This window comes from Rattus norvegicus, chromosome 5, assembly GCF_036323735.1.
Source record: "Rattus norvegicus strain BN/NHsdMcwi chromosome 5, GRCr8, whole genome shotgun sequence".
NCBI classification, from domain to species: domain Eukaryota; kingdom Metazoa; phylum Chordata; class Mammalia; order Rodentia; family Muridae; genus Rattus; species Rattus norvegicus.
Window position 1 is genome coordinate 68770977 of NC_086023.1, and position 26911 is coordinate 68797887.

Here is a 26911-nt window from a genome sequence, read left to right on the forward strand (position 1 = left end):
CCCTGGCTGTCCTGGAACTCGCTTTGTAGACAAGGCTGGCCTTGGACTCATAGGTATCTGCCTGCCTCTTCCTCTTGAGTGCAGTGATTAAACGCAGAGTGCTACCATTGCCCTGCTGGAATCACGCTTGAGGAAACTAAACAGAACTGGAAGTCAGTCAAATCCCTAGAGCTTTATGCAGAACTTTTTCATCCCTTCGGCCATTCGAAGATGGACAGGGCCATCAACCAATTAGCAGTTTGGATGAGAGCGGACAGACAGGCCCCTCCCGCCCCGCCCACAGAATATAAACAAAACGCTTTCCTTTAGTAATAATAGCGGGCTTTTAAGGCACAGCCCAATACTTTTTTTAAACGAAAACAAGCAAACAAACAAACAAACAAAAATCGCATTCAATGCTTCGCGTTGAAGAGGTTGGTCACGTTAGCTCTGAAGTCTGAATCAGTCTCCGCCCCACTCAAGCAACACAGAGGAGGCGGCACTCTCAGAACTCTGCGCCCTCCTAATACATCACTTCCGCCCGGCGACCTTCTCTTATGTCACTTCCGCCCTCTTCTTGCAGTGTATGGGACGAAGTTGAAGCAACTTCCTTTTCTTTTTCCCTACTTCCTCTCCCTGCCTCCGCCTCCGTGAAGCTCAATCCCTCTTGGAGCAGGTCCGAAATGAGGGATTGAATCCCGCACCGCCCTTCGTAAATAACCCCTGGAAGCTGCGCGCCCGCGGCGGGAGTTGCTAGAGCCCAGGTTTGCTCTGTTGTCCGGTGCTCCTGGGCCCTGAGTGGCGAGGTCCCATCTTCCCGGCCTGTGGCTTGCCACGCCGGAGGTTGCGGCCAGCGCTTTCCATTCAAGTTGCGCTCCCTCCTCATCTCTTGTTTCCTCTCTTTCCAGGCGAGATCCAACTCAGATTGCTGCTTGCCATAGGTTCCTTGTCCTGGAGTTTGAATTGGAAGCCGGCGGGGTGTAGACTCGTGATGGTCGCGTTTCTCGCGATCTAGCATCCATTCCTCCTCCTTTAAGCATCGGAACCAGTCAGGTAGGAAATATTGAAAGTGCACCCCGACTGAACAAATAAAGAAACGGGAATTGTTAACAAATTCGTCTCTTAAGGCAACCCGGCTGCCCAAGGAAGCGCTGGCGTGCTCACCTAGGTCTGACATCTCTAGAACTGCTCAGTGAGCCTTGAAAAAGCTTTGCAAAGAGAAGGCTTGCGTTTCTGGGTGCTCAGTGTTTATCTGACATTATGCTAAATTGTTTCTATAGTTAATGTCATCCATTCGTTGCAGTAAGTCTAGCAAGCATGTTGTTCCTGGTTTAGGAAACTAAGGTTTGGAGACAACCGACTTGTTTAGGATTCATGACTTAACTAATATTTCCCACGTCTCTTTCAGCCCTGAGTCTTGGAATACCTTAATCTTAATCTCTGTCATAAATAAACCATTCTCCTTTTGATTTTTTGTTTTGGTGTCTCAGGAAGTGAGAGTCCTGAAATTTATTCATAGCGTCTCTATTCTTTGATTCGTATTTTATTTGTTATTAGCATCTTATGTAGAAACCTTTAATCCTGTCAATCCCACTCCTCACAGATTTTTTTTTTCCCTTCCGTGTCTGTCCCTGGATTTAGGATTGGTGGTTTTTGCCGTGGAATTAGTAGATTTGGGTTACAGAGTTGTCCAGAAAAAAAAATTACTAGTTTTTATATACAAGTACTCTATATTGTGGCTTACCTACTTATCTTGATTCAGTTCATGGTTTGTTTTTTTTTTTTTTTTTTTAATTTTTGTTTCTGTTTTTTTTTTTTCATTCAGAAAAAATAGCTGTCATCTTATACCAAGATGTCAGGGATTGGAAATAAAAGAGCGGCTGGAGAGCCAGGCACATCTGTGCCCCCAGAGAAGAAGACAGCTGTCGAAGATTCAGGGACCACAGTGGAAACAATTAAACTAGGAGGTGTCTCTTCAACGGTACGAGAAAACGATATCGTGAAAGTGTGCTTGGCTTCTGTCTGTTGTTTCCTGAAAGTAAAAGTCGATGGAAGCTTTTTGAATTAGGAGAGAAGCATTGGAAAAGAAGAGGGGAATGGGTGAATTGATGTGGTGGCCAGTTCTTAATGTGAGGTGTACTCAAGTTTGATCTGTATTTGCAGGATGTGCCTCTGGGGTTTTTTGAGAGTCTGACTACAGTAGTCTTTGTTATAGTTAACACTTTTCCCTTACTGAAAATGTGGTGCCATGTTCTGAGAGGCACTGTAGCAAAGCCTTTGAGAGTGCCAGTGCTAAATGAGAGTGAGATCCGAGTGCCCAGGGGGTACTCTCAGCCATCCTGTATTAACTACCTTGTGCCTGTGCTTCTTGTGAGATGAATCTGTAGTTCCTGTGTGGGACATTGGGTTATGATGGAGACAAAAAGGAGATCCCTGTAAAGAGTTAAAACGTTGTCTTTTTAACACGGTATGCACTCACAAGAGTGAGCTACTAGTTGTTATTGGGCTGTGTAATGTGATACACAAATAGTGGTTTTTTTTTTAACAGTAGTATCTTTTACACATGAGAAACTTAGCGGTTTTGATGTGGACAGGATTCTGTCTTTGGAATTTGGTCAAGGGACTATAGCGTGCACATGCTTTCCAGTTGTGTTTCTTGTGTATATTGAGGCCGGGGTTCGGAGAAGTTGATTTTATTTTTCAGTCATGACAAGATCCTACGTAATAAATTGTTAATGAAGTGTCATTTAGGGAGATGACCTGTCCATCTTGGTGCCAGAAGGTGGTTTTGTCTTAGCAGTGTGCACCCTAAGTGCATTTATGCCAATGCAATGGCGTGTATGCCATAGGGAGTGACTGTGTTATTTGCTGGTGGCTATGCTTTACAGCCCTTACCCTTTAGTGTCCAGTGTGGAACCAACAGGAAAATAGATGGATGGATGAAAGGAAAGCAAAGTGAATATTCCAGCTTGCACTTTAGTCAGAGCTGAATACGGAGCCCCCAGAGGCTCCTGTGGGAGGAAAAAGATAATCACAAGCACTTAGCAGAATTGTTCCTCTCGTTTTCCTGCTCCCCACATCCACTGACAGCCTCATGTTTCCAAGGGTGAGGATCTGCTTCCTCCCTGTGCTGAAGACACTAATAAAGAAGAGTAATATATAAGTATTAGACAAAGGCTGAGGGTAGATCTCAGCGGTAGAGTACTTGCCTGGTATGTGGTAAGGCCTTAGGTTTAATCCCTGGCCCTGAATAGTGTGTGTGTGTGTGTGTGTGTGTGTGTGTGTGTGTTCGTGTTCACATGCATGGGCATGGGCAAACTGGGATCTCACACTTTCCTCCAAGGCTCCAAGTACAAGGAAAATAGTTGATATGTGATCACACGTGTATCAGTGCACAGCTGGTTAAATAGTTGGATACAAAATGACCCAGTCACTGGGACTGTTGTCTTAACTGTAAGCTTGACTGAAAAGATGCCCAAGTCACTAATGATGGGTAGTCTGAAGGTCTGTGAAGGTGTCCAGATCCTCCACCATGGAGCTCTTGGTGTGAGTGACTGTGGCAGGGAGGAGATGTTAGCTGTGCTGGGAGCCTGGGTGACCAGGTCTGATTCTGAGGCCTGCATGGTGCCTGTCTGTTTGCTGTCAGCCATGAAGGTAAAGAACCTCCTCTAACACATCTACCACAGAGCCAAGCAGCCATGGATCAAACACTCCAAAATCATGAGTCAAAAGAAATCTCTTGGGGCTGGAGAGATGGCTCAGTGGTTCAGAGCACTGACTGTTCTTCCAGATGTCCTGAGTTCAGTTCTCAGCACCACATGGTGGATCATAACCGTCTGTAATGGGATCTGATGCCCTCTTCTGGTTTTACAATGACCCAGCTGAGGTTTGGAAACATGAAAAATGAGAATCCAAGGGATTCTTGAGTTGTGAACGCTGGCTGTCCACTCCAGCTGCCAAACCTGGCTGTCTGACGAAACAGCATTAGAAATATTTGCTACAGACAGAAGGACATTCGAGTTGCCTGAGCGAGAGATACTGTGAAGTGAATAAGGATTGGGGAGTAAGGTTTTTCTTACTGTGCTCGGGAAGAGTATAGGAGGAGTGTGTAGGAGCTGTGGAGAACGAATCAGTTTGTTTTGGTTTGAATATTAAAGTTTAGAAATTGGATATAGCATTGGGTACAGTAACTTTAACTGTGGAATCAAGCCTGGAGAAGCCAAATGAAGAATGTATTCGTTGGAGTGAAGGGAGACATTGCATTTAGCAATAGGTACTTCACTGAAGACTGAATAGCTGTGCTGAGGTAGTGGCGGGGCTGATTGCAGTGAACTTAAGAACATTAGGGCATAAGGAGACTGGAGAGACAGTGCTTTGGATGATTGCTGTAAGAACAAGGACGATAGAGCGGGAGCTTAAGTGAGGGGGTGGGGGGCACAGCTAGCTTTGTGAAATCAAGGGAAAGCTTTTGATTTCATTTTAAGATTGGAGATATCAAGCCTGTTTCTCTGTTAGTTGAAGCGCATTGAGAGAAGACATTGATGATAAAGCAAAAAGAAGAGACAGGTACTGCTGTGATGCGCTGGAGTAGGAGAGGGCAGTTGTAATGCAGTGCACAAAGGCTGCACAATAAAGCAGTTGGCCTTAGCCAGGAGCAGGTACAGTTATCTGTGTCAGCAGAAGAAAGGCGGAGGGTGCAGGGTCAAGTAGAGGTTGATAATTAGCAGTAGTTTGAAGAAGTAGGCATGTGCATTCTTTTCTGATTGCTTCTGGGTTTTTGGTGAAATGTGAGAGGAAAGTTTGGGCGTTTGAAGAGAGATAGAAGATGTGAAGAGAGGTTGTATCGGGAAGTAGAGCTGTAGCAAGTGATGGTAAGCTAGATGCTAGATCTGGAGATGGGACATGACCTGAGCAATTTGTAGGTAAGTCGAGCAGCAGTGGCAGATGATACGATCTAATGTTCCAGTCTGCTAAGGAGTTTTGAGCAAGGGAATAGCAATGGAAAACAGATAGCATCTGCCTTTAGGCTGGGGCTTCAGTGAGTGTAGGAAGGAAACTGCAGGGATTTTCTCATACAGTTTCAGTTACTGCCAGAATGGGAAGGCAACTTTCAGTCAAGAGAGAGCCTGGGTGAGTGGCTTAATGTTTGTTGATGCTCCAGTTGGAGTGAGTCTAGGAGAGCAAGGCTGAAAAACGAGGCAGACTAAAGTCTCATGCAGTAACCAACTTTATTCAGAGTAGCAGGCATTTTATATTCTGAGGATTAAGAAGAATCACACGAGTAATGTATGCAGTCACAAGACAAGTTACCCATGGCAAATACATGTTTTTCCATAGTGGCAGATGAATAACAACTGAAATAAACTACTCCTATCGACTACACCTGGGAGGAACGTGAAAACACATTTGAAGAAGTCTCTTTAAGCAGTTCTTGCTTTAAAACTCAATTTCACCAATTTCTGCATAAAACAAGACTTGTAGTTGACATTTTGCAAAGCAGCCTGCTCACCATCTGAGTTTATTCTGCTTCCCTTTAATAAACTTTAACTTTTGTTTAAGAAAAAGAAAATCAACAACAGAACAAATAAATTTCGGCCTTTCCACCTGCTATTTCTTTGTGATATTTTCCTCTGACTGTTCCCCTGCTCCCCCCGCCAGCTTCTCCAGGGGCAGAAGCTAGAGTCTAAATATAGGAAGGCCTGGGGAATTAGTGATGGATGAGAGTATTCTGTTTGCCTTGCTTTGTTTTAGAGACAGGATCTTTCTTTGTAGTCCAGGCTGTAGAGAGGCAATTTAATCCATCAACATGGCTGATCTGGCAAGGGATCTTATCCAAAGACTGTCTTGGTCTGTATGATCTGGCTGGAATGCAGACACATCCTGGATTGCAGTATGAAAGTTCTGTTATGGGGACATGAGATACCCAGAGAGACATGTTTTATTCAGGAAATGGGAAGCTGGATTGGAGCAGGGTTCTGGATGATTCCATAGTATGTACTCTGGAATAAAATTTATCTCTGAAGCCTAGTGATGGGGATAGGCATTTGGCATTAGAGTCCAAAATACTGACAGACTGGATGCGCTCTCTCTCTCTCTCGCTCTCTCTCTCTCTCTCTCTCTCTCTCTCTCTCTGTGTGTGTGTGTGTGTGTGTGTGTGTGTGTGTGTGATGGTTCATCTAAACCTATGTTTAAATCACCTGGTAATGGGACAGGTATTAGAACAGAGATAACCCAAGTGCCAGGATCTTGAGTGAATGGAGTGGTGCTTAGGAAGGAGACAGTGGACTAGCAGTATGTGGAGCTTCAGTGTCGAGTTACTTTGGGAAGATTCCTATTAGAGCAGTGAGATGGCGAGCTGGAGAGCCTACTATACTTGCTGATTCTGGTCGTGATCATACGCCTGCTCCTTCATTTCTTCTGTTCCCACTTCTTACCTAATTATTTGTTTTAAGATTTCTTTGTGTATGTGGGTGTACATACGGAGGCCAAACAGTGTTTCTCAGTTGCCATCCACCTTGTTTTTTGAGACAGGGTCTCTTAACTTGGCCTGGACCTCACCAATATTAGGCTACGCTGCCCTGGCCAGCCAGCTGTCCTCAGGCATCCACCTGTCTGTATCTTCCCTGTGTTGAGGTGACAGCATTTGCCACCATACCTGGCTTTCTTAGAAGCAGGTTCTCTTGGGTGCTCATGATTGTGTGACAAGCCCTTAGCACCTGAGCTGTGTCCTCAGCCTCAGTTGAGATTTATTTATAGAAAATAACTAATGAACTAATGTGAACTTATTGAATTTAAAAGCTCATTTGTTTAATTTTTTGTGGAGACTAATGATTCTGGTTTCATGAGGTAGGAGGAATTAGACATTCGAACACTGCAATCGAAAAATCGTAAGCTAGCAGAAATGCTAGATCAGCGGCAGGCCATTGAAGATGAGCTTCGGGAGCACATTGAGAAGCTGGAGCGACGCCAGGCCACCGACGATGCCTCACTGTTGATCGTGAACCGGTACTGGAGCCAGGTAGTTCCTCGTCTTTTCACCCCTTCATATCGGCCTTACCATCCTTAGTGCTCTTAATTTCTCAGCTGGTGTCCTTGTTTGTTTGTTTACTCCATGTTCTCTTCTGTAGTTTGATGAAAACATCCGCATCATCCTTAAACGTTATGATCTGGACCAGGGTTTGGGAGACCTACTCACAGAAAGGAAAGCCTTGGTTGTGCCAGAGCCTGAGCCCGACTCTGACAGTAATCAGGAGCGCAAAGATGACCGTGAGAGAGGCAAGTATTTGCAGGAGTTCTGTCGTGAAGTTGGTTATCTGGGTTTTGATATTGAGCTTTGCTGTGAGCCTCTCCAGGTGAGGAGAACAGTGGATTTTGCTATTCCTAGCTTTAAAAGAAGCTTGGGGGCTCCTTTTTCTCTCCCTGTGTCTTCGTGAGGTATTCTGTGACTGCGTTAGCTACTAGGTTTTTGAAGTTGAAGTTTGCTTTGAGGCTCTCCATTTGAAGGAACATTTGCTATTTCCGGATGTATAATCTGGGGGGCTTTTTTTCTCCCCATGTTCTCAGGGGAAGGGCAAGAGCCAGCTTTCTCTTTCCTTGCTACTTTGGCTAGCAGTTCCAGTGAGGAGATGGAGTCCCAGCTTCAGGAGCGCGTGGAGTCCTCCCGCCGTGCTGTGTCTCAGATTGTGACCGTCTATGATAAATTGCAAGAAAAAGTGGATCTCTTGTCCCGGAAACTGAACAGTGGAGGTGAGGAGAGAACCAGGAGACTGGGAGCAGTGGGAAGGCAAGAACTCAGCTCCATGAGGCTCAGGATGCAGCTTGGTTGTACTGAGATTGTGTTCATACGATATAGAAAGTATACAAAATGACTGCAGATCTCTTTCTCAAATGCAGATAAAATACCTTTATTTCAAGTTTTCAGCAATAGCGCTGGTCTGGTTATAGTATATTTTAGGAAAAGATTTATTGTGTATATCTATGTGAGTGTATAATTATACATGTGAGTGCAGATAACTGATGAGGTCAGAAGAAGGCATCAGGTCCCCCAGATCTGGAGTTGTTGGCTACCTGATATGGATTTTTGGGAACTAAACCGGGGTTCTCTGCAAGGGCAGTCCACTCTCTTATCCACTAGCCATCTCCCTAAACCTCTATTGTAGTATTTTAGCCTTCCTGATTATCATCAAGATATTTAATGTTTTAATCTCTTAAATAAATTAAATACAATGTACTTTATTTACTAGGTAAGCAAATAAGAACTGTATTATTCTAGAATTTTATTTTTAAGGAAATTTTTAAAAATTGCTTCTATTTAGTGTGGTAATTAATATGCTTGTTTATTTATTTATTTTAATTTTCTATTAGATATATTTCTTTACTTATATTTCAAAGGTTATTCCCCTTCCCGGTTTCCTGTCCATAAGCCCCCATTCTCTCCTCTCCCCCATACTGGTATTCCCCCCATACATCCCCCTTATTACCCCCTCCCCCATATTCCCCTGCACTGGGGGTCCAATCTTGGCAGGACCAAGGGCTTCCCCTTCCCCTGATGCCCCAACAAGGCTCTTCTCTGCTACATATAATATGCTTACTTATTTATATTTTATTTTTAATTAGGACACCACAGTGGAGAGGGAATGGGTGTGACTACTCCTCCCTATTAGTATAAAACAAGCTGTGTGAGGCTTCTGTCTCCCATGGTTCTAATCGACTATTCAGAGGGTATTGTTAAACCATACTAATGTGGGGAATGTGCAGTGTGCAGAGGTTATTTTCATGCTACATTTGATGTTTTAAGTGTATATCAAGTACGTCATTTGCTGTATTTGTAAAGGAATTAAACTGAATACATAAAACAGTACTTAGAACTGTTTGGAATTCTGTGTCTACAAGATTGTTCAGCATTGCTCTTGCACACAAACCTGATAACAAGAGTTCAATGTGTGGATCCCACAAGATGGCAGGAGACAACCAATTCTTGTGGGTTATCCTCTGATCTCCAGATTCACATGCCTGTACACACAGGACAGACCCATGCACACACAGAGACAAAAATTATTTCTTAGAGGGTGTTTTAAGATCAAGTTTAAGTTAAAAAAATTTATTATAAAATCTAAATAGCTAAGCTGCTTGTGACCCAGAGGAAATCGTGTTGATAAAAAGGTAAAATACATATATGATGAATTATAATACTGAGTATTGACTTTTTGGAAGTTTATTTTCACCCACGGGTTTGGTTCTTATTTAGATTTATGGCTTACTTATTAATTTACTGAATATTCACTAGGTTTTAATTGAATTTTAGGGCCTACCTTCAGAACTTAGAATATTAAAAGAACAAAAATTTAGGCACTAGATTTTAACTCAGGTTGACTCATAGTCAGCGTTTATTTATGTATTTATTTTGCCATGGCTATGGAATTGCCTATCTTAAAAGTCTGACAAGTGATTCAGGGGGGCAATCCTACATGGAAACTGGGAACCCAAGACTGGACTGATGTATTGTATGTGGTTTCTGAGAGCAGTAATGACCAGTATGTGGGACCACTTTTCCCTGGAAACTCTAAAGGATAATGTGTGTCTGGAGACTAATTGGTTCCATTTATATCACCTAGATTGAGCTGTAATTGTTAGGACTATTTTAGATACCTGTATTCAACATAATGAATTCTAAAGATGTAACTTATACATTTGTAAATATTATGTACATTTTTGATTTTGAGCTTCAGAGTTGTATTTATCATAAGCGAGTTCTGTGTTCTTTGTGCTTCAGGATTTTTATATGTGATTATTTGAAGATAGAAATTATGCTTCCTGTCTCTCCACCACAGTAGAGAGATGCTTCATGTTTCTATTAGTTAAGAATAGGAATTTGTGGGGTTGGGGATTTAGCTCAGTGGTAGAGTGCTTGCCTAGCAAGCGCAAGGCCCTGGGTTCGGTCCCCAGCTCCAAAAAATAGAAAAGGAAAAAAAAAAAAAAGGAATTTGTGATTACCTTAAAGTAAAATTGTATTGCTTTAGTTTTGACACTGGTTAGAAATCTTGTCTGTTGTAAATTCTAAAGTGTCTATTTTTGGTAGTGATAGTTGTGTATGAATAAAATCATATGGCCTTCATTTATTTGCTCAAGGCATTTGTCTTAACAGAGATGAGAATAGGTGATGGTTGCAGGTTGACTCATCTATGTAACCAATTACTGTCACCTAACCAGAGTACTTCTGTGTCCTGTGAGATAACACACTAGGTTACTTTCTGACATTCTGAGGACAGTGGGGTGAGCTGGCAGGTTGATGCTTTGATGCAATCGATGATTGTGAAACTGAAGACTATTGATACTAAACTAAAGTGCAGCTCTTCTTCCTCAGATAACCTGATAATGGAGGAAGCAGTACAGGAGCTGAACTCCTTCCTTGCGCAAGAGAATGTGAGGCTCCAGGAACTGACAGATCTCCTTCAGGAGAAGCATCACACCATGTCTCAGGAGGTATTTGACCTGAAAGGACTAACAGCCATTCATACTTAGTAGCTCTGGCTGACGACACCACGTCAGAATTGTGAGAACTTTGAGAACTTTGTTTTAAAAGACATACTTATATTGAAGAGAGTGTAGGGCAGTCACAGTCAACTCAGCGTCCATGGAAAGGTTAAAGGAAGAAAACAACTTAATATTTCTTTTTGTGCCTCTGTTTAATAGATAGGTCAGGATCCTCATCATTGTGAAGAAATGCCACAACACAATTTAAATCCTAAATGATCCCTGCTCTAAATGTAATAGGCTGTGAACAGTGGTACCGAGTGAATAGCTAAGTGAGAGTTCAGCAGAGTGCGGGGAGGAGGCTCCTGCATTGATGAAGCCATAGGAACTTGAGGAATGTGAGTTTTCACTCCAGACTAGACCACAGAGAGTGCCATGACTATCCCATGTCAGAATTAGGTATCTGTCTACTAAAGTGCTTATGAGAAAGTGACAAAGCTTTGGATGATCCCTGGAATGTTTCAGATTATTTTCTTATCTGCTGAAGCTTGACCTACTTTGGTTTGGCTACCAGACTTCATGTTGATTGGTCACTTACACATCATCACGTAGTCACTCGGTACCCAGTGATAAGCACTACATGAATATTACTACTAAGGGCACAACTCCTTCCATTTTACTGCTGAGGAAAGTGAATTAGTGTGCAGTCGAGAGCAGGTGATTAGAAAATATGGTTTGCTGATGAGTTTGTTTAATCTCAGAGCCGTGTTTTCCCTGCACTGCTTCCTGAGCTCTGCTGTTAGGTTTGCTTGGATGCTCATGGACTTTGAGAGCAGTTAGAGTTAGGGAGCATTTACAATGGTGGGAGTGTCATATTTTAGGGCACTAACTAGGTGTTATCAAGATAGAAATGTCTCCTGCTGGCCTTTCGCAACTCTCAGCAACGGTAAGCAAGGGCCTCTCTCCTTTTGCTCTCTGGGCTCGTGTGTAGAACCCATGGCTCGCATTGCTCTTTCCTTTCCTTTCCTTCTTCTAATTCTTCTTCTTTTCTTTTTTCTTTTTCTTTTTTTCTTTTTTTTTTTTTTTTTTTTTTACATCAGAATAGGATTTAATTTAATGGCACCAAATACAGGGCAGCTTCTTCATGCAACAATTTATTCTCTTTCATTAGCTTATTTTTTAATTCACTTTACTCTGATCTCAGCTCCGCTCTCTCCTCCCAGTTCCCTCTCACCCAGCCCCTCATCTCTCATGGCTGGTTCTTGATGCTGGATGTCAGCTGGGAGGCGGTCGGTGGCCAGCTGGAGGTCCTGCACGTTTCTTAACATGTCAGCTGAACCACATTGAGTGTTCTAGGAAACAAAGCACATCCTGCCTGATCTTTTTAGCATAGCCTCAGAGTTACACACTATTAATGTTTTTGGCACTAAAGTTGTCCAGGAGCAAGAGGAGGAACAGATCCATCTCTTAATGGGAAGATTGTCAGAGGGAAAACAGTAAGCGGAAAGGTTTGTACAGAGTAGTGGGAACATGGGGCAGTTCCATAATTAGGATGCTATGCAGCAGTAGCTGGTTGACAGCTCCTCAACCGGACAGGGCTGCCGAGCAGGCTCAGTGGACACAGCACTGGCCACGTAGTTGAGATCCCCATAACCTACCTAAAGCTCAGTGCAGTAGTATTGATTTGTAATCCCAGAACTCCACTCCCTAAGACGAGATAAGAGGCAAGGACTGGACATACTTGGAAGTTTGAGGGCCTGACTTAAAATTCTGGCTCAAACAAGATGGAAGTCAAGGACTGATGCCTGAAGTTCTCTGTTCATGTCCATATACAAGCTATGGTGTGTGTACGCACATATGCACACATGCACACAACCTGATTGTAAACTGCTCAAGACTCAGCCTAAATACAGAAGAAGTTTTTTCTTGTTCTATAAAGATTATCATTTCTGGATATGTAGCTAGAGAAAGTTGGTGGTAAGAGATATTTCTGTTTTAAATTATTACTTTCTAAAGTATTTGATAAAGGATGTTTTCTTTCTAAAAGAAAATCTTCATTATCTGAAGGATCGTGGTCTATCTAGGGAAATGGTACTTTTCAAAGATAGAAAGATTATTAAATCTTAACTGGTATTGTCCTTGTGAAAGTTCTTAGCAATTGCTTGTTTTCATTATTATAGCACTCTAAGAACTTTTATTTTTAAATTTGGCTGTTGAATTTTTTTCTCTAATTGTATATGAGTAAGGACTAATTTTATGGAAGTTGGAACTCTTGACTCTATTCTTTTGTTATATTTCTGAATGCTTGTCTTCGGGATGTAGTTCTGTAAGCTGCAGGGTAAAGTAGAGACAGCAGAGTCACGAGTGTCCGTCTTGGAGTCCATGATTGATGACCTGCAGTGGGATATTGACAAAATTCGAAAAAGAGAACAGCGGCTCAACCGGCATTTGGCTGAAGTCCTAGAGCGGGTCAGTGCTATTTATATAGGCTTTTAAAATGACTTACAAATGCAGTTTTAATTAATGTGTATGTGTGTATGAGGGAGGGAATATATGCCATTGTGTGTGCAGAATGTGGCCAGAAGAGGGCATTAGCTCCCCTGGAGCTACAGTTACATAGGGTCGGGTAGCTAAGCATGCGTGCAGGGAGCTTCCAGCTGGGCTCCTGCAAGAGCAGCAAGTGTTTTTACCTGCTTAGCTATCATTCTCCAGCCTCTCCGCCACGCCCACTAGCATATTCTTTCTGTCTTTGAGACTTACATAAATGTATACCATGTATCTTAATCCTATTGATCCTCTGCAGTTCTTCCAGAACCCTTCTCCATATGTCTCCATGTGTTCCCCTCAACTTAATGTCTTTTTTTTTTTTTTTTTTTAAATAATTCACTGACTACCATTTGGGCTTCTATATGCTTAGAGTGGGCAACATACCAAAGACCACACCACAGATAAAAGTGACTTTCCTCCTCTTAGCAGCTGTCAACTGCCGATGGCTCTTCAGTGAGGGGGAGGTAAACTCTTCCCCTTTCCATGCTAGTCTGTTGATTAATTTGATCTTGGGCAGGCAGCCATAGCTGCTGTGAGTTCATAAGCACAGCCACTGTGCCATATCCAGGAGACACTGTTGTTAATGCTCCCACCTTCTAGCCCTTAACAGTCTTCTCACACGCGTGAGTGCGTGCGTGTGTGTGTGCATGCGTGCGTGCGTGCTCATGTTCTCCCATTTTTGGCTGAACACTTGGTTGTCACTTGTTCCTAGTACTTCAGCTGTTTAACTGGTTGTATGCTTGTAGTTACTAACATCCACTACAAATAAAAGCTTCCTTCTCAGAAAGGATCAGCCAGATGCTGTTATTTGAGGAAGAAACATCCTTTGAATGACTCTGGTCTTACAACTGAAGTCTTCCAGCCTCTCACTAAAGAGTCATTGTCTTCTCTGTAGGTGAACTCAAAAGGCTATAAAGTGTACGGAGCAGGGAGCAGTCTCTATGGAGGCACAATCACCATCAATGCCCGGAAGGTACGTCTGCCCCACCTGGGACATGGTGTTTGACTGGGGACAGGCCTTGTGCCTCGGGTCTGCATTGGTTCCCAGGTAACACAGTGGCATTTGCAAGAGTAGAACAGAATGTGGGAAGCATGAAGTGGGATGACCTTCATTCTCATCTGATGCTTTCCTGATCCTTTCTAGTTTGAGGAAATGAATGCTGAGCTTGAGGAGAACAAAGAGTTGGCTCAGAACCGACATTGTGAGCTAGAGAAACTTCGTCAAGACTTTGAAGAGGTCACTACACAGAATGAAAAGTTGAAGGTAGGAGACAGAGCTCTGAAGGACAAATGATTTGTTCATCAGCCTGTGAACCTGCATACTTTATGAAGAACAAGAAAAATTTGGCCAAATTTAGCCTCTTCCATGATAAAGGTCAACAAGTTAGGTATAGAAAATTGTACCTTAACACAGCAAAGGCCATTTGTGACCTGCCTACTGCTAACATGCCTGGTAAAGAGTTGCAAGATTTAGGATGTTTACTCTTGCCTTTGTTGTCAGTATCATACAGAAGCTCAGTCAGAAGAAATGGGCATAGGTAAGAAAAGGGCTCCAGATTAGAATGATTGGAGAGGGAGGAGTAAAGTTGTCTCTGTTTGCAGGTGCCATGATCCTACATGTAGGGGTCCCTGAGAGAACTAGAAACGAGTTCGATAAGGTTGAAGAATGTAAAATCACCAACAGACTCAATGGAAGCGGTCTCATTTTATATAGCAGTAAAAATAGTAAATTTAACCAAAGATCAGTGTATAACAACACTGTGTAGATAGAGTGGATATTATTCAGCTTTGAAAAAGGAAAGTTAGTCATTTGCGGCAGCATTGATATACCTGAGGGATATTATACTAAGTGAAATAAGGCAGGGAGAGATAGACAAATAGTGCTTGAAACATACAGATGCTAAGAAAGTGGATCTCATAGAAGCAGAGAATAGACTCAAAAGGAAACATACTGGCTGGAGACCGAGTTCTCAACAGAAAGGAGATTTATTTGCCTCAGAGGGACAAAGGGCAAAGAGTAAGGGACAAAGACAGGAGATAGAGGGCAAGGGAGAGGGGGAAGAGAACAAGGAAGAAGGAATAGTGGTATTTGTTCCAGAGAGCAAAGAACTGCCTCTGGATAGAGAGGAGATCTTGGGACGTAGAAAAATGACAATTTACAAAGGTAAACAGGGAGACCCCGTGTTAAGATGAGGTTTTAATTTTAACTGCGCATGTTAGTTAGGTGAGCCAAAGTGGGCTTTTGATTTCTGGACTTCAGTATTTTGATAGCTGGGCCATGGCAGTCAGCCTTAGGAGGAAGATGTGGCCAAATAAGGGAATGAGCTTTGGTGACTAGCTGGGGTGTCAGTGGTGAGAGGGCATGCGACTAATGGAAGACACTGAAGAGAGGTTGGAACAACGTGGGAGGCATCGAAGGAGATGATCAGTGAAGTCAGGAGAGTTTGTTGGATGATGACCTTGACCTTAACGCAGTGGAGGGAGGGAGGGAGGGAGGGAGGGAGGGAGGAGGAGAGGGAGAGGGAGAGAGAGAGAATGAATGAATGAATGAATTTGTCTGTGTCTGTGTGTATTGGAGAGATGTCTTTGGTTTAGTTATGTTTTATAATTGGGAGTGTGGGATTTGTTCAGTGTTGATATCTGAGGATGTCTGGACAGTTAATGAGTTTAGTCAGTCAGTTGGTGATGGATATCTGGCAGTCATTTGGGCAGAGGAATAGTTTGAGTGTGAGAAGAGGAATGGGATTTGTGGGGAGCTGGTGATCTTGAGTGAATAGGAACCAGAGGGTGAGGATGAATGTTGATAACGGAGGGGTCAGCCTGATGTAGTTGTCTTGACAGGAAGGGGCTCCATCTATATAAAAATGTAGGCAGAAGTAGCCAAAGGGCCCTCTTGTGTGTGAGAGGAAGAGTAGGAGGAGGATTTCAAGAACTCTTTGACAGGAGTGTCGAAGTTCTGGGTCGGAAAGGCGAACATTCTAAGTTTAAGGAAATGTTTGAGGCGGGGAGGAAGGAGAAGGTCTAAAGAAGTGGGTGGAGAATAGGAGGAGTTTGGGAATTCTCTAGGGTGAGTGTGTAGATGGAGGCTGAGGAAAGGACAAAAGCCTGAACATTCACTTCAGATGTCAGAAAGAAGAGCGTTTAATTCTTAGTTGTGGCATAAGTAGCAGGCCTTTGGTTGTTAGGCTCAGGTCTGAGGAGTTTTTCTGTAGAGAACGAACTTGGGAAAATTGACCTTTCTTTGACAAGGCAGAATACAGTAGTCAATCCAAAAGTGTCCACAGTTCATACAGTATCCTGGCGGCAGGTTTTCCTAGTGCTTACCATCGCCACAGTCCAGGTGCAGGGTTCTATCTTTTTTAGGAGAGCCCTTACAGTTTGTTGTTGTTGTTGTTGTTGTTGTTATTGTTTTGTTAGCACTGGAGTCTCTGTTTATTGGGAGAAGTTTCTGTTGAACGTTTTAAATGCCATATTCAGTACTTATTAAGTATACCTGATTTTAACCTTGAGAACATATACAGGAGACTGAATAAAGCCTATTGTAATTAATCGTGATTGTAAGTATAGCTTTAAAAGTTAAAAAAATTATGAGGTAACTGATAATTGTATGTTTTAATTCTCTTCAATACTTTTTAATAAAGTTATTGCAGCTTTTTATAAGATTAGAACTTGCAGCTTTATCCCTGTTAAGTTTGACCTTTAAAGTCTGAGTTGAAGATTTAATTGGAGATCTTTTAGCATAAAAATAAACCTAAATGTAGTAAATTTGTCATTAAAGAAGATTATTCTTGTAGAATTGAGTTTAAGCAGTAGACAGTGTCAGGACAGGAAGGGTTAATGAGTTGGGAAAGTAGCAAGGGCCTTGACAGAGGGAGGTGGGAGATAAGACTAAATTATACTGTAGCTCCCTTGGTCGCCAACACTGGAGAGCGTGACTTCAGGAGGAGGGGAGCAGTACTGAAACAGCTGGAACAAGTTGACCGAGGAGGGGGGGGAGTTGGAGGAGTTCAGCTGAAGTAGCCAAGTCTGGGGCCTAAGGGAAATGGTTGCTGTGGCCCAGAAGGAAACTGAAGTGTTGGAGAGGCTGATGCTCCTGCATTTGAGCTTTTACTCCTTCCCACAAGGCCAAGCTGAACTGGTGGTGCAGAGTGAGCAGGGATAGCACTGGGGAGTGGGTGGATAGCTGTGGAGAATGGGTGTGGGGGAGGCAGTGTTGGAGCCTTACCAGAGTTTAGGTAAGGCAGAATGGAACTGGAGGGTATTTTGTCAGCTGAGGGCAGTGGGGAGTTGGGGAGGGGACAGCTGCTCAGGCCTGATGGGTGTGGCCTGCAGCCTCAGTGCTAAGTCTGTAGGCATCCTGGACTGGTATTCATTTTTGCCTATTAGAATTGTCCTTTGCAGAATCTTAGGGGAACAAAGAAGAATCTTCTAGAAGTCTTCCTCATCTTTCTTTGATTCATAGACTATCATTTATAATTTATTTCTAGATTAAGGAATAATGAAGATATTTGCACTAAAAGGAAAAACTTCATAAACATTCTTGGAAAATTAAATCAAATGGTTGCTTTGGAAAAACATGACCATTTTTGCTACCAGTCGTAATTATTTTCTCTGTGACAGTGAATAACAGTTACTGGGGTCTTCATCTGTGATTTAGAGCAAATGTCCTGGTCAGGTCAGTTTTACTCAGCTCTTCTTTGGATTAGAGTTGAAACAATGTTAAACACATGTCAAAATAGTGGGTGGCCTGGTTTACTCAGGGACTGAGTTCTACCCAGGAGTGGTAGTCTCTGTTTCATCATTTTTCTGAGTAATGGTTCCAAGTGAGTGTCACATTGGTGAGTTATTTTCCCACGACTGACTTGTGGGGCATACATGCTTTGCTCTGACTCTGGCTTGCCTTTTGTCCGGCCTTCCTAAGGTGGAGTTGCGGAGCGCAGTGGAGGAAGTGGTTAAGGAAACCCCAGAATATCGCTGCATGCAGTCACAGTTCTCTGTCCTGTACAATGAGAGTCTACAGTTGAAAGCTCACTTGGATGAAGCTCGGACCCTGCTTCATGGCACCCGGGGAACTCACCAGCGCCAGGTTGAACTCATTGAGGTAATATTGAACTTTTCTGTGTTTCACTGGTGGGTATGGGAGCCAGCAGTCTTACCCACAAAGCCAGCCATTCCCTCTCCTGCATTGTCTTCTCTATGTGATTGCCTAACTAATGGATTTTGTGCCTCTACTTTCATGCATAGTTAATATCCCATTCCTCAGTTAATATCCAGTGGGCATAAGTGTAAGACAACAGAATTCTTGCCCTCATGGATCTTATGGGAGAATGCTGCTATTAAGGTGCTGCATGATTCAGTGGTAGTTGTCTGAAGATGTGGTGATGGAGAGACAGAGCATCTGATTTGTCTGTGGTGTCTTCCTGATAAGGAAGTGGGTGGAAAGATGGAAAGTTTGTTGATGTGCTCCAGCAGTGACAGCCTTCGTGAAGCTGTGCCTATGACTCATATGTGTGGGGACATCAGGCAGATACTGCCATTGTGACATTCAATGCACATCTAGTAGGCAAATTATTTGAAGGTATAGCTTTTATTTTGGTATTTATGTTCACTTTTATGTTTTCTATACTCCTTTTTAAAAAAGACTTATTTGTTTGTTTGTTTATTTAATGTATGTGAGTACACTGTTGCTCTCTTCAGACACACCAGAAGAGGGCATCAGATCCTTACAGATGGTTGTGAGCCACCATGAGGTTGAACTCAGGACCTCTGGGAGAGCAGTCAGTGCTCTGAACCGCTGAGCCATCTCTCCAGCCCCATTTTCTTTACTCCTTACGGTGGTGTTTAAAGTAGCTGGAGTTTTCATGTATGTTGGCTAAAGAACTTGATGCTAGTTTATGTTTACACCTGGACAGTTTATGGTTCTCCAACTGAATTGTAATCTCAGAGCTAGAGGCCATTTTCTTTATTTCTTCATTGTTCCACCGGGTTATGAAGTCATGTTTCTATATCACGTCTGGTGTTCTTTAAGTAGAGGTAGTGTAGTGGAAATTTTCAGAATAAGCCTTCTTTTCTCAGCAGTGTTTTTATCTTTTTAGACTGTTACAGATTGAATTTAGAGGTAGACTCAAGCGATATGAATGTTTTATTGGTTCTTTATCTGCAGCGAGATGAGGTTAGTCTGCATAAGAAGCTGAGAACTGAAGTGATTCAGCTGGAGGATACCTTGGCCCAGGTCCGCAAGGAGTATGAGATGTTGAGGATAGAGTTTGAGCAGACCCTTGCGGCCAATGAACAAGCAGGTAGAGTCATTCTTGTCCTACCCTGTGTTCTGTCTGTTGTAAACTCCTTTGAAATAAAATTTGGTTCTTGAGCTTTGTTAATGCTAACTTAAACTCAGAAGACTCAGTAGTACCTGGAATGGAATCCTGCTACTGATTTTGAGCCTGTGTGTTTGATTTAACTCACTCAAGCAATTTGATTTTTCATCCTTTGAGAAGGAACATTTCTTTCAGTACCCTCCCTTCTATTTAGGAATTCCTGATGTGCTCTGAGCTTTCTCTCCTTGTGCCTTTGCCCTTCTTAAGGATCCCAGTATTGTTGCTGCTGTTTTTCAGGCCCCATAAACCGGGAGATGCGGCACCTCATTAGCAGTCTCCAGAACCATAACCACCAGCTGAAGGGGGAGGTCCTGAGGTATAAGCGGAAACTCAGAGAGGCACAGTCTGACCTGAACAAGGTGACCAGGAGCAGTGGAATAAGCATTGTTTGCCGCAGTGAAGGGGAGGGTGGTCTGAGTGAGGAAGCAATGTGCCCCACTGAGGTGATGTGCGTTTTCCCTGGCTTCGTCTCCTAGACGCGTCTGCGCAGTGGCAGTGCCCTCCTGCAGTCGCAGTCTAGTACTGAGGACGCCAAGGATGAACCCACAGAGCTGAAGCAAGACTCTGAGGACCTCGCCACTCATTCCTCAGCATTGAAGGCCTCTCAGGAGGATGAAGTGAAGTCTAAGCGGGATGAGGAAGAGAGAGAACGAGAAAGGAGGGAGAAAGAAAGAGAGAGAGAACGAGAACGGGAAAAGGAAAAGGAGAGAGAACGAGAGAAACAGAAACTGAAAGAGTCGGAAAAAGAGAGAGATCCTGTTAAGGATAAGGACAAAGGGAAGCACGATGACGGGAGGAAGAAGGAGGCAGAGATCATCAAGCAGCTGAAGACTGAGCTCAAGTACGTGAGTGTGTAGTGACCCAGAGCCTGGATCTGGAACAAAGTGTGTGCTTTACGGTAGGGCTGACCCACGCATTATACAGTGTTTCAGATGTACCGAATGTCCAGTTAATGTGCTCTCAGCGTTGAGTGGGATGTGTAGCTGATGGCCTGCCTGGCTGTTCTGCAGTGGTGCTTAGTGGGTAGGTGCCAGGGCAGCCCCTGCTTAGGCATTTACTTCTCGTAAGTCCATATTAAGAGAACAGGTAGCACATTGAAGTAGCACGCCGGGGAATTATTGGAAATTGACTACTGCTTTTCATTTAAGTAAATTACGATGTTATTTGTATTTTCCCTTAAATTATCCTACATCTCTAATCTTAATGTATCTGGTAATGTATTTGTAGTTGACAGGTTTGGTTGTATCCTATCAATTCCTTAGGCAGGTTCCTTCTACAGAATTTAGATGGAAGGATGTTTGTCCCAACATCACACATTTTCCTGTTTGCTCCTATTTAACCATTACTGTCTCTGCTGAGACTAGCTCTTCTGAGTTTTTATGCTTTATACTGTGTGATACTTGAATTTAAGGGTTTGCTGTGCCTAAAGTGCTTGAGCTCAGATGTAGTTAAGCTTAATAATTTAGTAAGAGATGAAGTGTTCATGCTCAGCTGATGTTTACAACTGCCGTTGTCAATTCTAGGATTAGGAGTTTATTTTTTTCCTTCTGTTTGATTTTTTTTTTTTAAAGGTAAACGCGTTTCCCCCAGTAAAAACGATCTGAATGATTTGACTAAGTATATCCCAACTCTCAGCTTCTGAGTGGCACCATTTGAATGTGCCTGTGTCCTAAGTGCCACAGCTACTTTATGTTGTGGAAATAGACAGGAATGATTCATATATTTGGCTTTCTTTTCTGTGCTTTCCACCTGTGTTCTGTAAGTCTGTTAGTAATCTATGCAAAATGTGTCTGCTTTCCTTCATAACACAGAGTAAACGACTGTTGAAAATTGTGTTCCATCCCAAATGTGCTTGCTCCGATGCCCTTTGTTGTCTCAGTCTCTGGTTCTTTTCCTCTACCTTCCGGTCATAGGAAAGCACAAGAGAGCCAGAAGGAGATGAAGCTGCTCCTGGACATGTACCGCTCTGCCCCCAAGGAGCAGAGAGACAAAGTGCAGCTAATGGCGGCCGAGAAGAAGTCAAAGGCAGAGGTAATCCTTCTGTTACCTGTCATCCTGGTGAAAATCTTCATTTGTGAAGTTGTCCTTTGTATTTTTCATACATAATGTTCAAGTTTAAAAAGTTTTGGAAAGAGGAGGGCCACTGACTGAAAACAGTCTTTCAAAATTCTTTGCAAGGTAGTAACTTATCTCAGAATTACAAGAACTTGGAGCAGGTTTTTAAAAATTTGATCCCTTAGTTGATTGTGAGAAATTATTACCACTTTGTATTTATTATTACTAGAGTGAGTCTCTTTGGTTGCATTTGAAAGGAATATTTTTAAATTAATTTTTATTATTTTGTGTGTAAGGATATTTTCCTTGTCCGTATATCTGCATCCCATGTGTGCCTGGTATCCATGGAGGCCAGAAGTACCTGGTGCCTTGGAGCCCAGGAGAGGACCCCTAAAACTGGGGTTAGAGGTGCTTGTGCAATACCTTAATGTGAGTGCTAGAAACTGAACCCAGGTCTTCAAGAAGAGCAGCAAGGATTCTTGACCACTCAGCCATCCCATTAGTCCTGAGATGAATGGCTTTTTGTTTGTTTTGTTTTGTTTGGCTTTGTCTATGTAGCCCTGGCTGTTCTAGAATTCACTTAGAAGCCAGGCTGCCCCACACTCTCGGATCCACCTACCTCTGCCTTGTAAGTGTTATGATTAAAGGTGTGCAACACCATGAATGTCCTAAAAGGAATATTTTTATCCTTGACAATTTGAGCCCTAAGGAGAAGACAGTTTGAACGCTTCCAAAGAAGGCTATGTAGTAGGCAAAACCTGCCTATAGGTGCATGAAATGCACTGATAAGTGGTGTGCTGAACTGCCATTCTCAGTTTGTCATTTCTCCTGTTCCACCATGCTTTGATGTTTGGTTATGTGGGCCTTCCATGTGTATATAATGATGATTGAGTTTTGGAAATGTTTGGCTACTTAGGTTTTTACATATTCCTTTTCCTCCTGTAGTTGGAGGATCTCAGGCAAAGACTCAAGGATCTGGAAGATAAGGAGAAGAAGGAGAATAAGAAAATGGCTGATGAGGACGCCTTGAGGAAGATCCGGGCAGTGGAAGAGCAGATCGAATACCTGCAGAAGAAGCTGGCTGTGGCCAAGCAGGTGGGCACTCCTCCTTTGTCAACACTGAGTGAAAGTCTGCAGGGTAACTCACTGTCAGTGCAGGCTGGCTTTAGTCCTACTGCTGTCTGTTATTACTTTTATCCTTTGTTGTTAGTGAGATCCTTGTCTGCCATCCTTCTCATTTTATTCTGTGAATTTGAGTGGCAGATTTTACTTTGAGTAGTAGCTGTTGTTTCAGACATTGTTTATTGAGGGACCTCTTCTTTCTCTGCTGACTGGAACTGATGCATATACTGATTAGAAAATAAAATTTTTTATACTCTCTGATTATAGACATATGAAACTAATGCAGGCTATCAGAAGGAAGGTCTAGTTTCCTCTGCTCATCCTTTGGCAGTGGCAGATTTGCTAATTGATCCTCATGTTAGGAGGAAGAAGCTCTCCTGTCTGAGATGGATGTCACAGGACAGGCCTTTGAGGACATGCAGGAGCAGAACATCCGTTTGATGCAGCAGTTGCGGGAGAAGGATGATGCAAACTTCAAGCTCATGTCAGAGCGGATCAAGTCTAATCAGATCCATAAGTTGCTTAAAGAGGAAAAGGAAGAGTTAGCTGACCAGGTTTTGACACTGAAGACTCAGGTAATTGGATGAATGGCGTTCTCCATCTGTGGAAGTGGGAGCTTTCTGCATGAAGGCTGATCACTGAGGCAGGCTGCTTTTCCTTGTGTGATAGAATGCTGCAGACTAAGAGTTGGTTAGAGTCTGGGTAAATACATTTCACGCCCATACACTCCCCCAGAGACATGGCTTTTCTTTGACCTGACTGCCTCTGGATATTGGAATGCGAGTTTGTGAGTGAGAGGCCGGAAGTAGGTCTGTGATTTTACTTTTTAACCTCTTGGTATTGTTTGATTTTATGTTGTGGATTAATTTTAAGAAAAAGTCTACTTTAGAATCTCTAGCTGTTCTGAAAAAAATGGAGTGAAGTTTGGTTTGAGTCAGGGTTATGTTCTGGTTGGAGAGGCCTTGTTTTGAGGATTAAATAGCTACAGAAAATGATTATCTAAGATTAACTTTCTATTCTTGGCAGTTTGGAAACATGTCTTTTTGGTAGGTTCCCTAACTGAATATTCATGGTTATTTTATGTGAAAAATTTAAGACTTCAGTAATTGTAATCTTAGATATATTTTAAAAGGTTTATGGAAAAGTCAGCAATATGTTTCTGATATGTTGTAATTTTTGAGGATGTATAGGTAAGTGGAACATAACTGATTTTATTTTCCTACCTCCTTATATTAAAATCTGAATTTTCTCCTACGCAGGTAGATGCCCAGTTACAGGTAGTAAGAAAGCTGGAAGAGAAGGAGCACCTGCTTCAGAGTAACATTGGCACAGGGGAGAAGGAGCTGGGTCTTAGGACTCAAGCCTTAGAGATGAATAAACGCAAGGTAAGCTGATCTCTGTAACAACACGGTTGGGCAGGCTCCAGCACCTGCCTGAGTGTTTGAGGTTCATCACTCCCCTCTCTAGAAGAAGGGGTAATAAGGTAATGTTGTACATTCTACTTAGGCCATGGAGGCGGCCCAGCTTGCAGATGACCTCAAAGCACAGCTGGAACTGGCTCAGAAGAAGCTCCATGATTTTCAGGATGAAATTGTGGAGAACAGTGTCACCAAGGAAAAGGACTTGTTCAATTTCAAACGCGCACAGGCAAGCACTGTTGTCTTTGACTATATTCACCTTCTCAGTGCTTTGTGAGGGCTGCGGTGAGTGTTGTACACCAAGAGCTGCTGCACCTAATGGCCTTGTGGGAAGGGAAGGGCCTGGCATTGTCTGCTTCAGGCCATGTTCCCTAGGAGGGAAACAAATTCAGGCAAAATGGGTGGCCTGGTAACCTGGTAAGTTGTAGTAAAGGGAGTAGAAGGTTAAAATCTCACTCTCATTTTTCTCATGCCACCTGTTCTTCATGATAGCTTTGTTCTTTCCCATAGCTCAGTAAATTAATCCAGGTCTGCCCACCTTCACCGTCAGTTACCACAAAGTAAAGCAACCTGCTCTGAGATTCCAGGCTGTGTCTTCATTGGCCTGAAAGTGCTCTCATTGATGCAGCTCTAATGGGGATGAGATTAGGGCTGTCCCTTCTAAAACAAAAGTGTCCTGTAACCAGGTATTTGTAAGTACTTACATCCCTAAAGAGAATTGGACATGAAAGACAGAAAGTTCTTTGGTTTACAGTACAAACGGTCAAGTTGGAGAAATTCTTTGTGTCAGAAAAGACAGGTCTGGGAAGTGTGTGTAGCTATGTCTACTCTCTTGCTGCAGGAAGACATCTCTAGGCTCCGAAGAAAGCTGGAGACAACCAAGAAGCCAGACAACGTGCCCAAATGTGACGAGATTCTGATGGAGGAGATAAAGGACTACAAGGTAAGAAGCGCCAACTGTTTGTGTTTGTTGGGGCTGGAAGTGGTCCACTAATGCCGTGAGAAATAGACACTGACCTTTACCCCAAGGCAGAAGTCTGCTGAAGAACTGAGAGAGACATTGACCCTTGTGTGAAGTCAAGCGGAGAAAGGGTTATTTTCAGGGAAAATGGCAGTCTTCCTGAGCACTGCAGTGGTCTTGGTTATTTGCTCATTTGTCACAGCTGTGTGGGTCATGACCTTTATTTATAGTTCCTCAGACTCTGATTTTTTTTTCTATTTCTAGGCGCGGCTGACCTGCCCTTGCTGTAACATGCGTAAAAAGGATGCAGTACTTACCAAGTGTTTTCACGTTTTCTGCTTTGAGTGTGTGAAGACGCGCTATGACACTCGCCAGCGCAAGTGTCCCAAGTGTAACGCTGCTTTCGGTGCCAATGATTTCCATCGCATCTACATTGGCTGAGTGCAGTCAAGAGAGAGAACTGGCTAGGCAAGCACTTACTCATCAGTCACCAGGCCTCTACCTCTCCCTCTGTGACAGCTGGCCGGCTCCCTGCTCCCCGGACTGTCCAGGTTCTCTTCGCCAGTAGCCAGAGAACATTCGTGAAAAAGACTGCAAGTCTTGGGGTTTAGAATGAACTAGAAGCTACTAGTGTTTGTCTTCCTATCAGCTTTCTTTATGTCCTTTCAGAGTTTTCAGCATTTTCTTCTTGGGCAAAGCCTGTAAACTTGGATTTACCCATCCTCCTGAAGAAGTCAGGTTGATGGTTTTGACACTGAGAAGGGAATGTCATAGAGTGAACATATACTATTATGGAGTAGTGAACTTTTAGAAATAAGCTATCGATGGGCCCCAAATTCTTGATTTGGTAATAAACCTTTCTAAACTTAGGTTGTAAAATGGTATAATTGTGATAGTCTCTCCTGGAAGGTTCGAAGCCTTAATGAAATTATATCCAGGATAAGTCTATCTCTCATTTCTAGTAAACTGACTTTTTGGGTCAGTTGGACTTCTTGCTAAAGTTATTTATGTTTTAAGTATTCAAATATTAATAGGTTTTTTTTTTTAATTTCTTAAGGCCAGAATGATTTCAAACATGATAGTTCCTATGGTTTTGCTTTTTGTTTTTTTCCTCCTGAAATCAGACTTAGTACTTAAGAAGCAGCAGGAATGGATTATGAAGAGATCTAGGTAGTCTAGGATAAGATCCAGAGAGGGTTGGTGAATTATGAATTACTGTCATCATCCTCTCAGAGGGACTCTTTGATTTCTGTTTTCCAGAAGATTCTCAGTAATGTTTCTGTAGGATTTTAATATTCCATATACTTTCAATTAAAGCAGGATTCAGCTTTCTCTTGTGTTTGTGGTTTTCTTTGTAAAGACTATTCCAAAATTGAAATTTTAAGATGGGTGTTTGCTGTTTAGCACAGGCTGGTCTTGAATCATGACAGTTCCCCCTTTTCAGCCTTAATCGAGCTAAGATTGGGGTGGGGTGGTGGCGGGGGGGAGGGGAGGGATGTGTGCCACCATGCCCAGGGAAGTGAACTCTTTGAACAAAATTAAAATTAAGAGGCTGTCTTTTTCTTCCCTAAGATTCATTTATTATATATAAGTACACTGTAGCTGTCTTCAGACACACCAGAAGAGGGCATCAGATCTCTTTACAGATGGTTGTGAGCCACCATGTGGTTGCTGGGAATTGAACTCAGGACCTCTGGGAGAGCAGTCAGTGCTCTGAACCACTGAGCCATCTCTCCAGCCTCCGAGGCTGTCTTTGTTGACAGTATTTCGTTTTTAGTGTGAATTAAAGCAGTTTTCTGCCTTCCCAGTTGTTTTGAGTCTCTACTGAGGAGAGACTACTTAGTTCTCCTCTGTAACTCACTATGGAGGTAAGAGATTGTTCCCTGGTGGCTTTGGGTGGGACTTTTGAGTTTTATAGAAACTATCACAGCAGAAGTTTTCTCTTCCTGATAAAGGGTTTGTATCAAGTAAATCTCTTC

At 42.8% G+C, this 26911-nt stretch overlaps 1 protein-coding gene across 2 annotated transcripts; it reads left to right on the forward strand.

The window, feature by feature from the left end:
* The first annotated feature begins 530 nt into the window (after positions 1-530).
* Rnf20 (ring finger protein 20) lies at positions 531-26264 on the forward strand. 2 transcript variants are annotated; one of them, XM_006238154.5, is made up of 21 exons: positions 531-743; positions 888-1032; positions 1805-1960; positions 6830-6997; positions 7107-7254; positions 7543-7725; positions 10343-10461; positions 12775-12921; positions 13895-13972; positions 14144-14263; positions 17921-18100; positions 19163-19298; positions 19614-19735; positions 19853-20217; positions 21290-21407; positions 22377-22526; positions 22916-23128; positions 23813-23938; positions 24060-24200; positions 24813-24914; positions 25197-26264. In XM_006238154.5, the coding sequence occupies exons 3-21, from the start codon at positions 1832-1834 to the stop codon at positions 25371-25373; spliced, it is 2922 nt and encodes a 973-aa protein (XP_006238216.1). In that variant the 5' UTR covers positions 531-743; positions 888-1032; positions 1805-1831; the 3' UTR covers positions 25374-26264. The 2 variants fall into 2 exon arrangements, with proteins under 2 accessions (XP_006238216.1, NP_001101399.2); NM_001107929.2 differs by having other exon boundaries at positions 639-1032.
* The last annotated feature ends 647 nt before the right edge of the window (positions 26265-26911 follow it).

Bases quoted from the DNA above. Each gene is read 5' to 3' on its own strand.
- Rnf20 (XM_006238154.5), top strand. From the start codon at position 1,832: ATGTCAGGGATTGGAAATAAAAGAGCGGCTGGAGAGCCAGGCACATCT. The intron at 19,299-19,613 runs GTAGAGTCATTC...GCTGTTTTTCAG, and splicing joins TGCGGCCAATGAACAAGCAG to GCCCCATAAACCGGGAGATG. The intron at 20,218-21,289 runs GTACGTGAGTGT...TTCCGGTCATAG, and splicing joins CAGCTGAAGACTGAGCTCAA to GAAAGCACAAGAGAGCCAGA.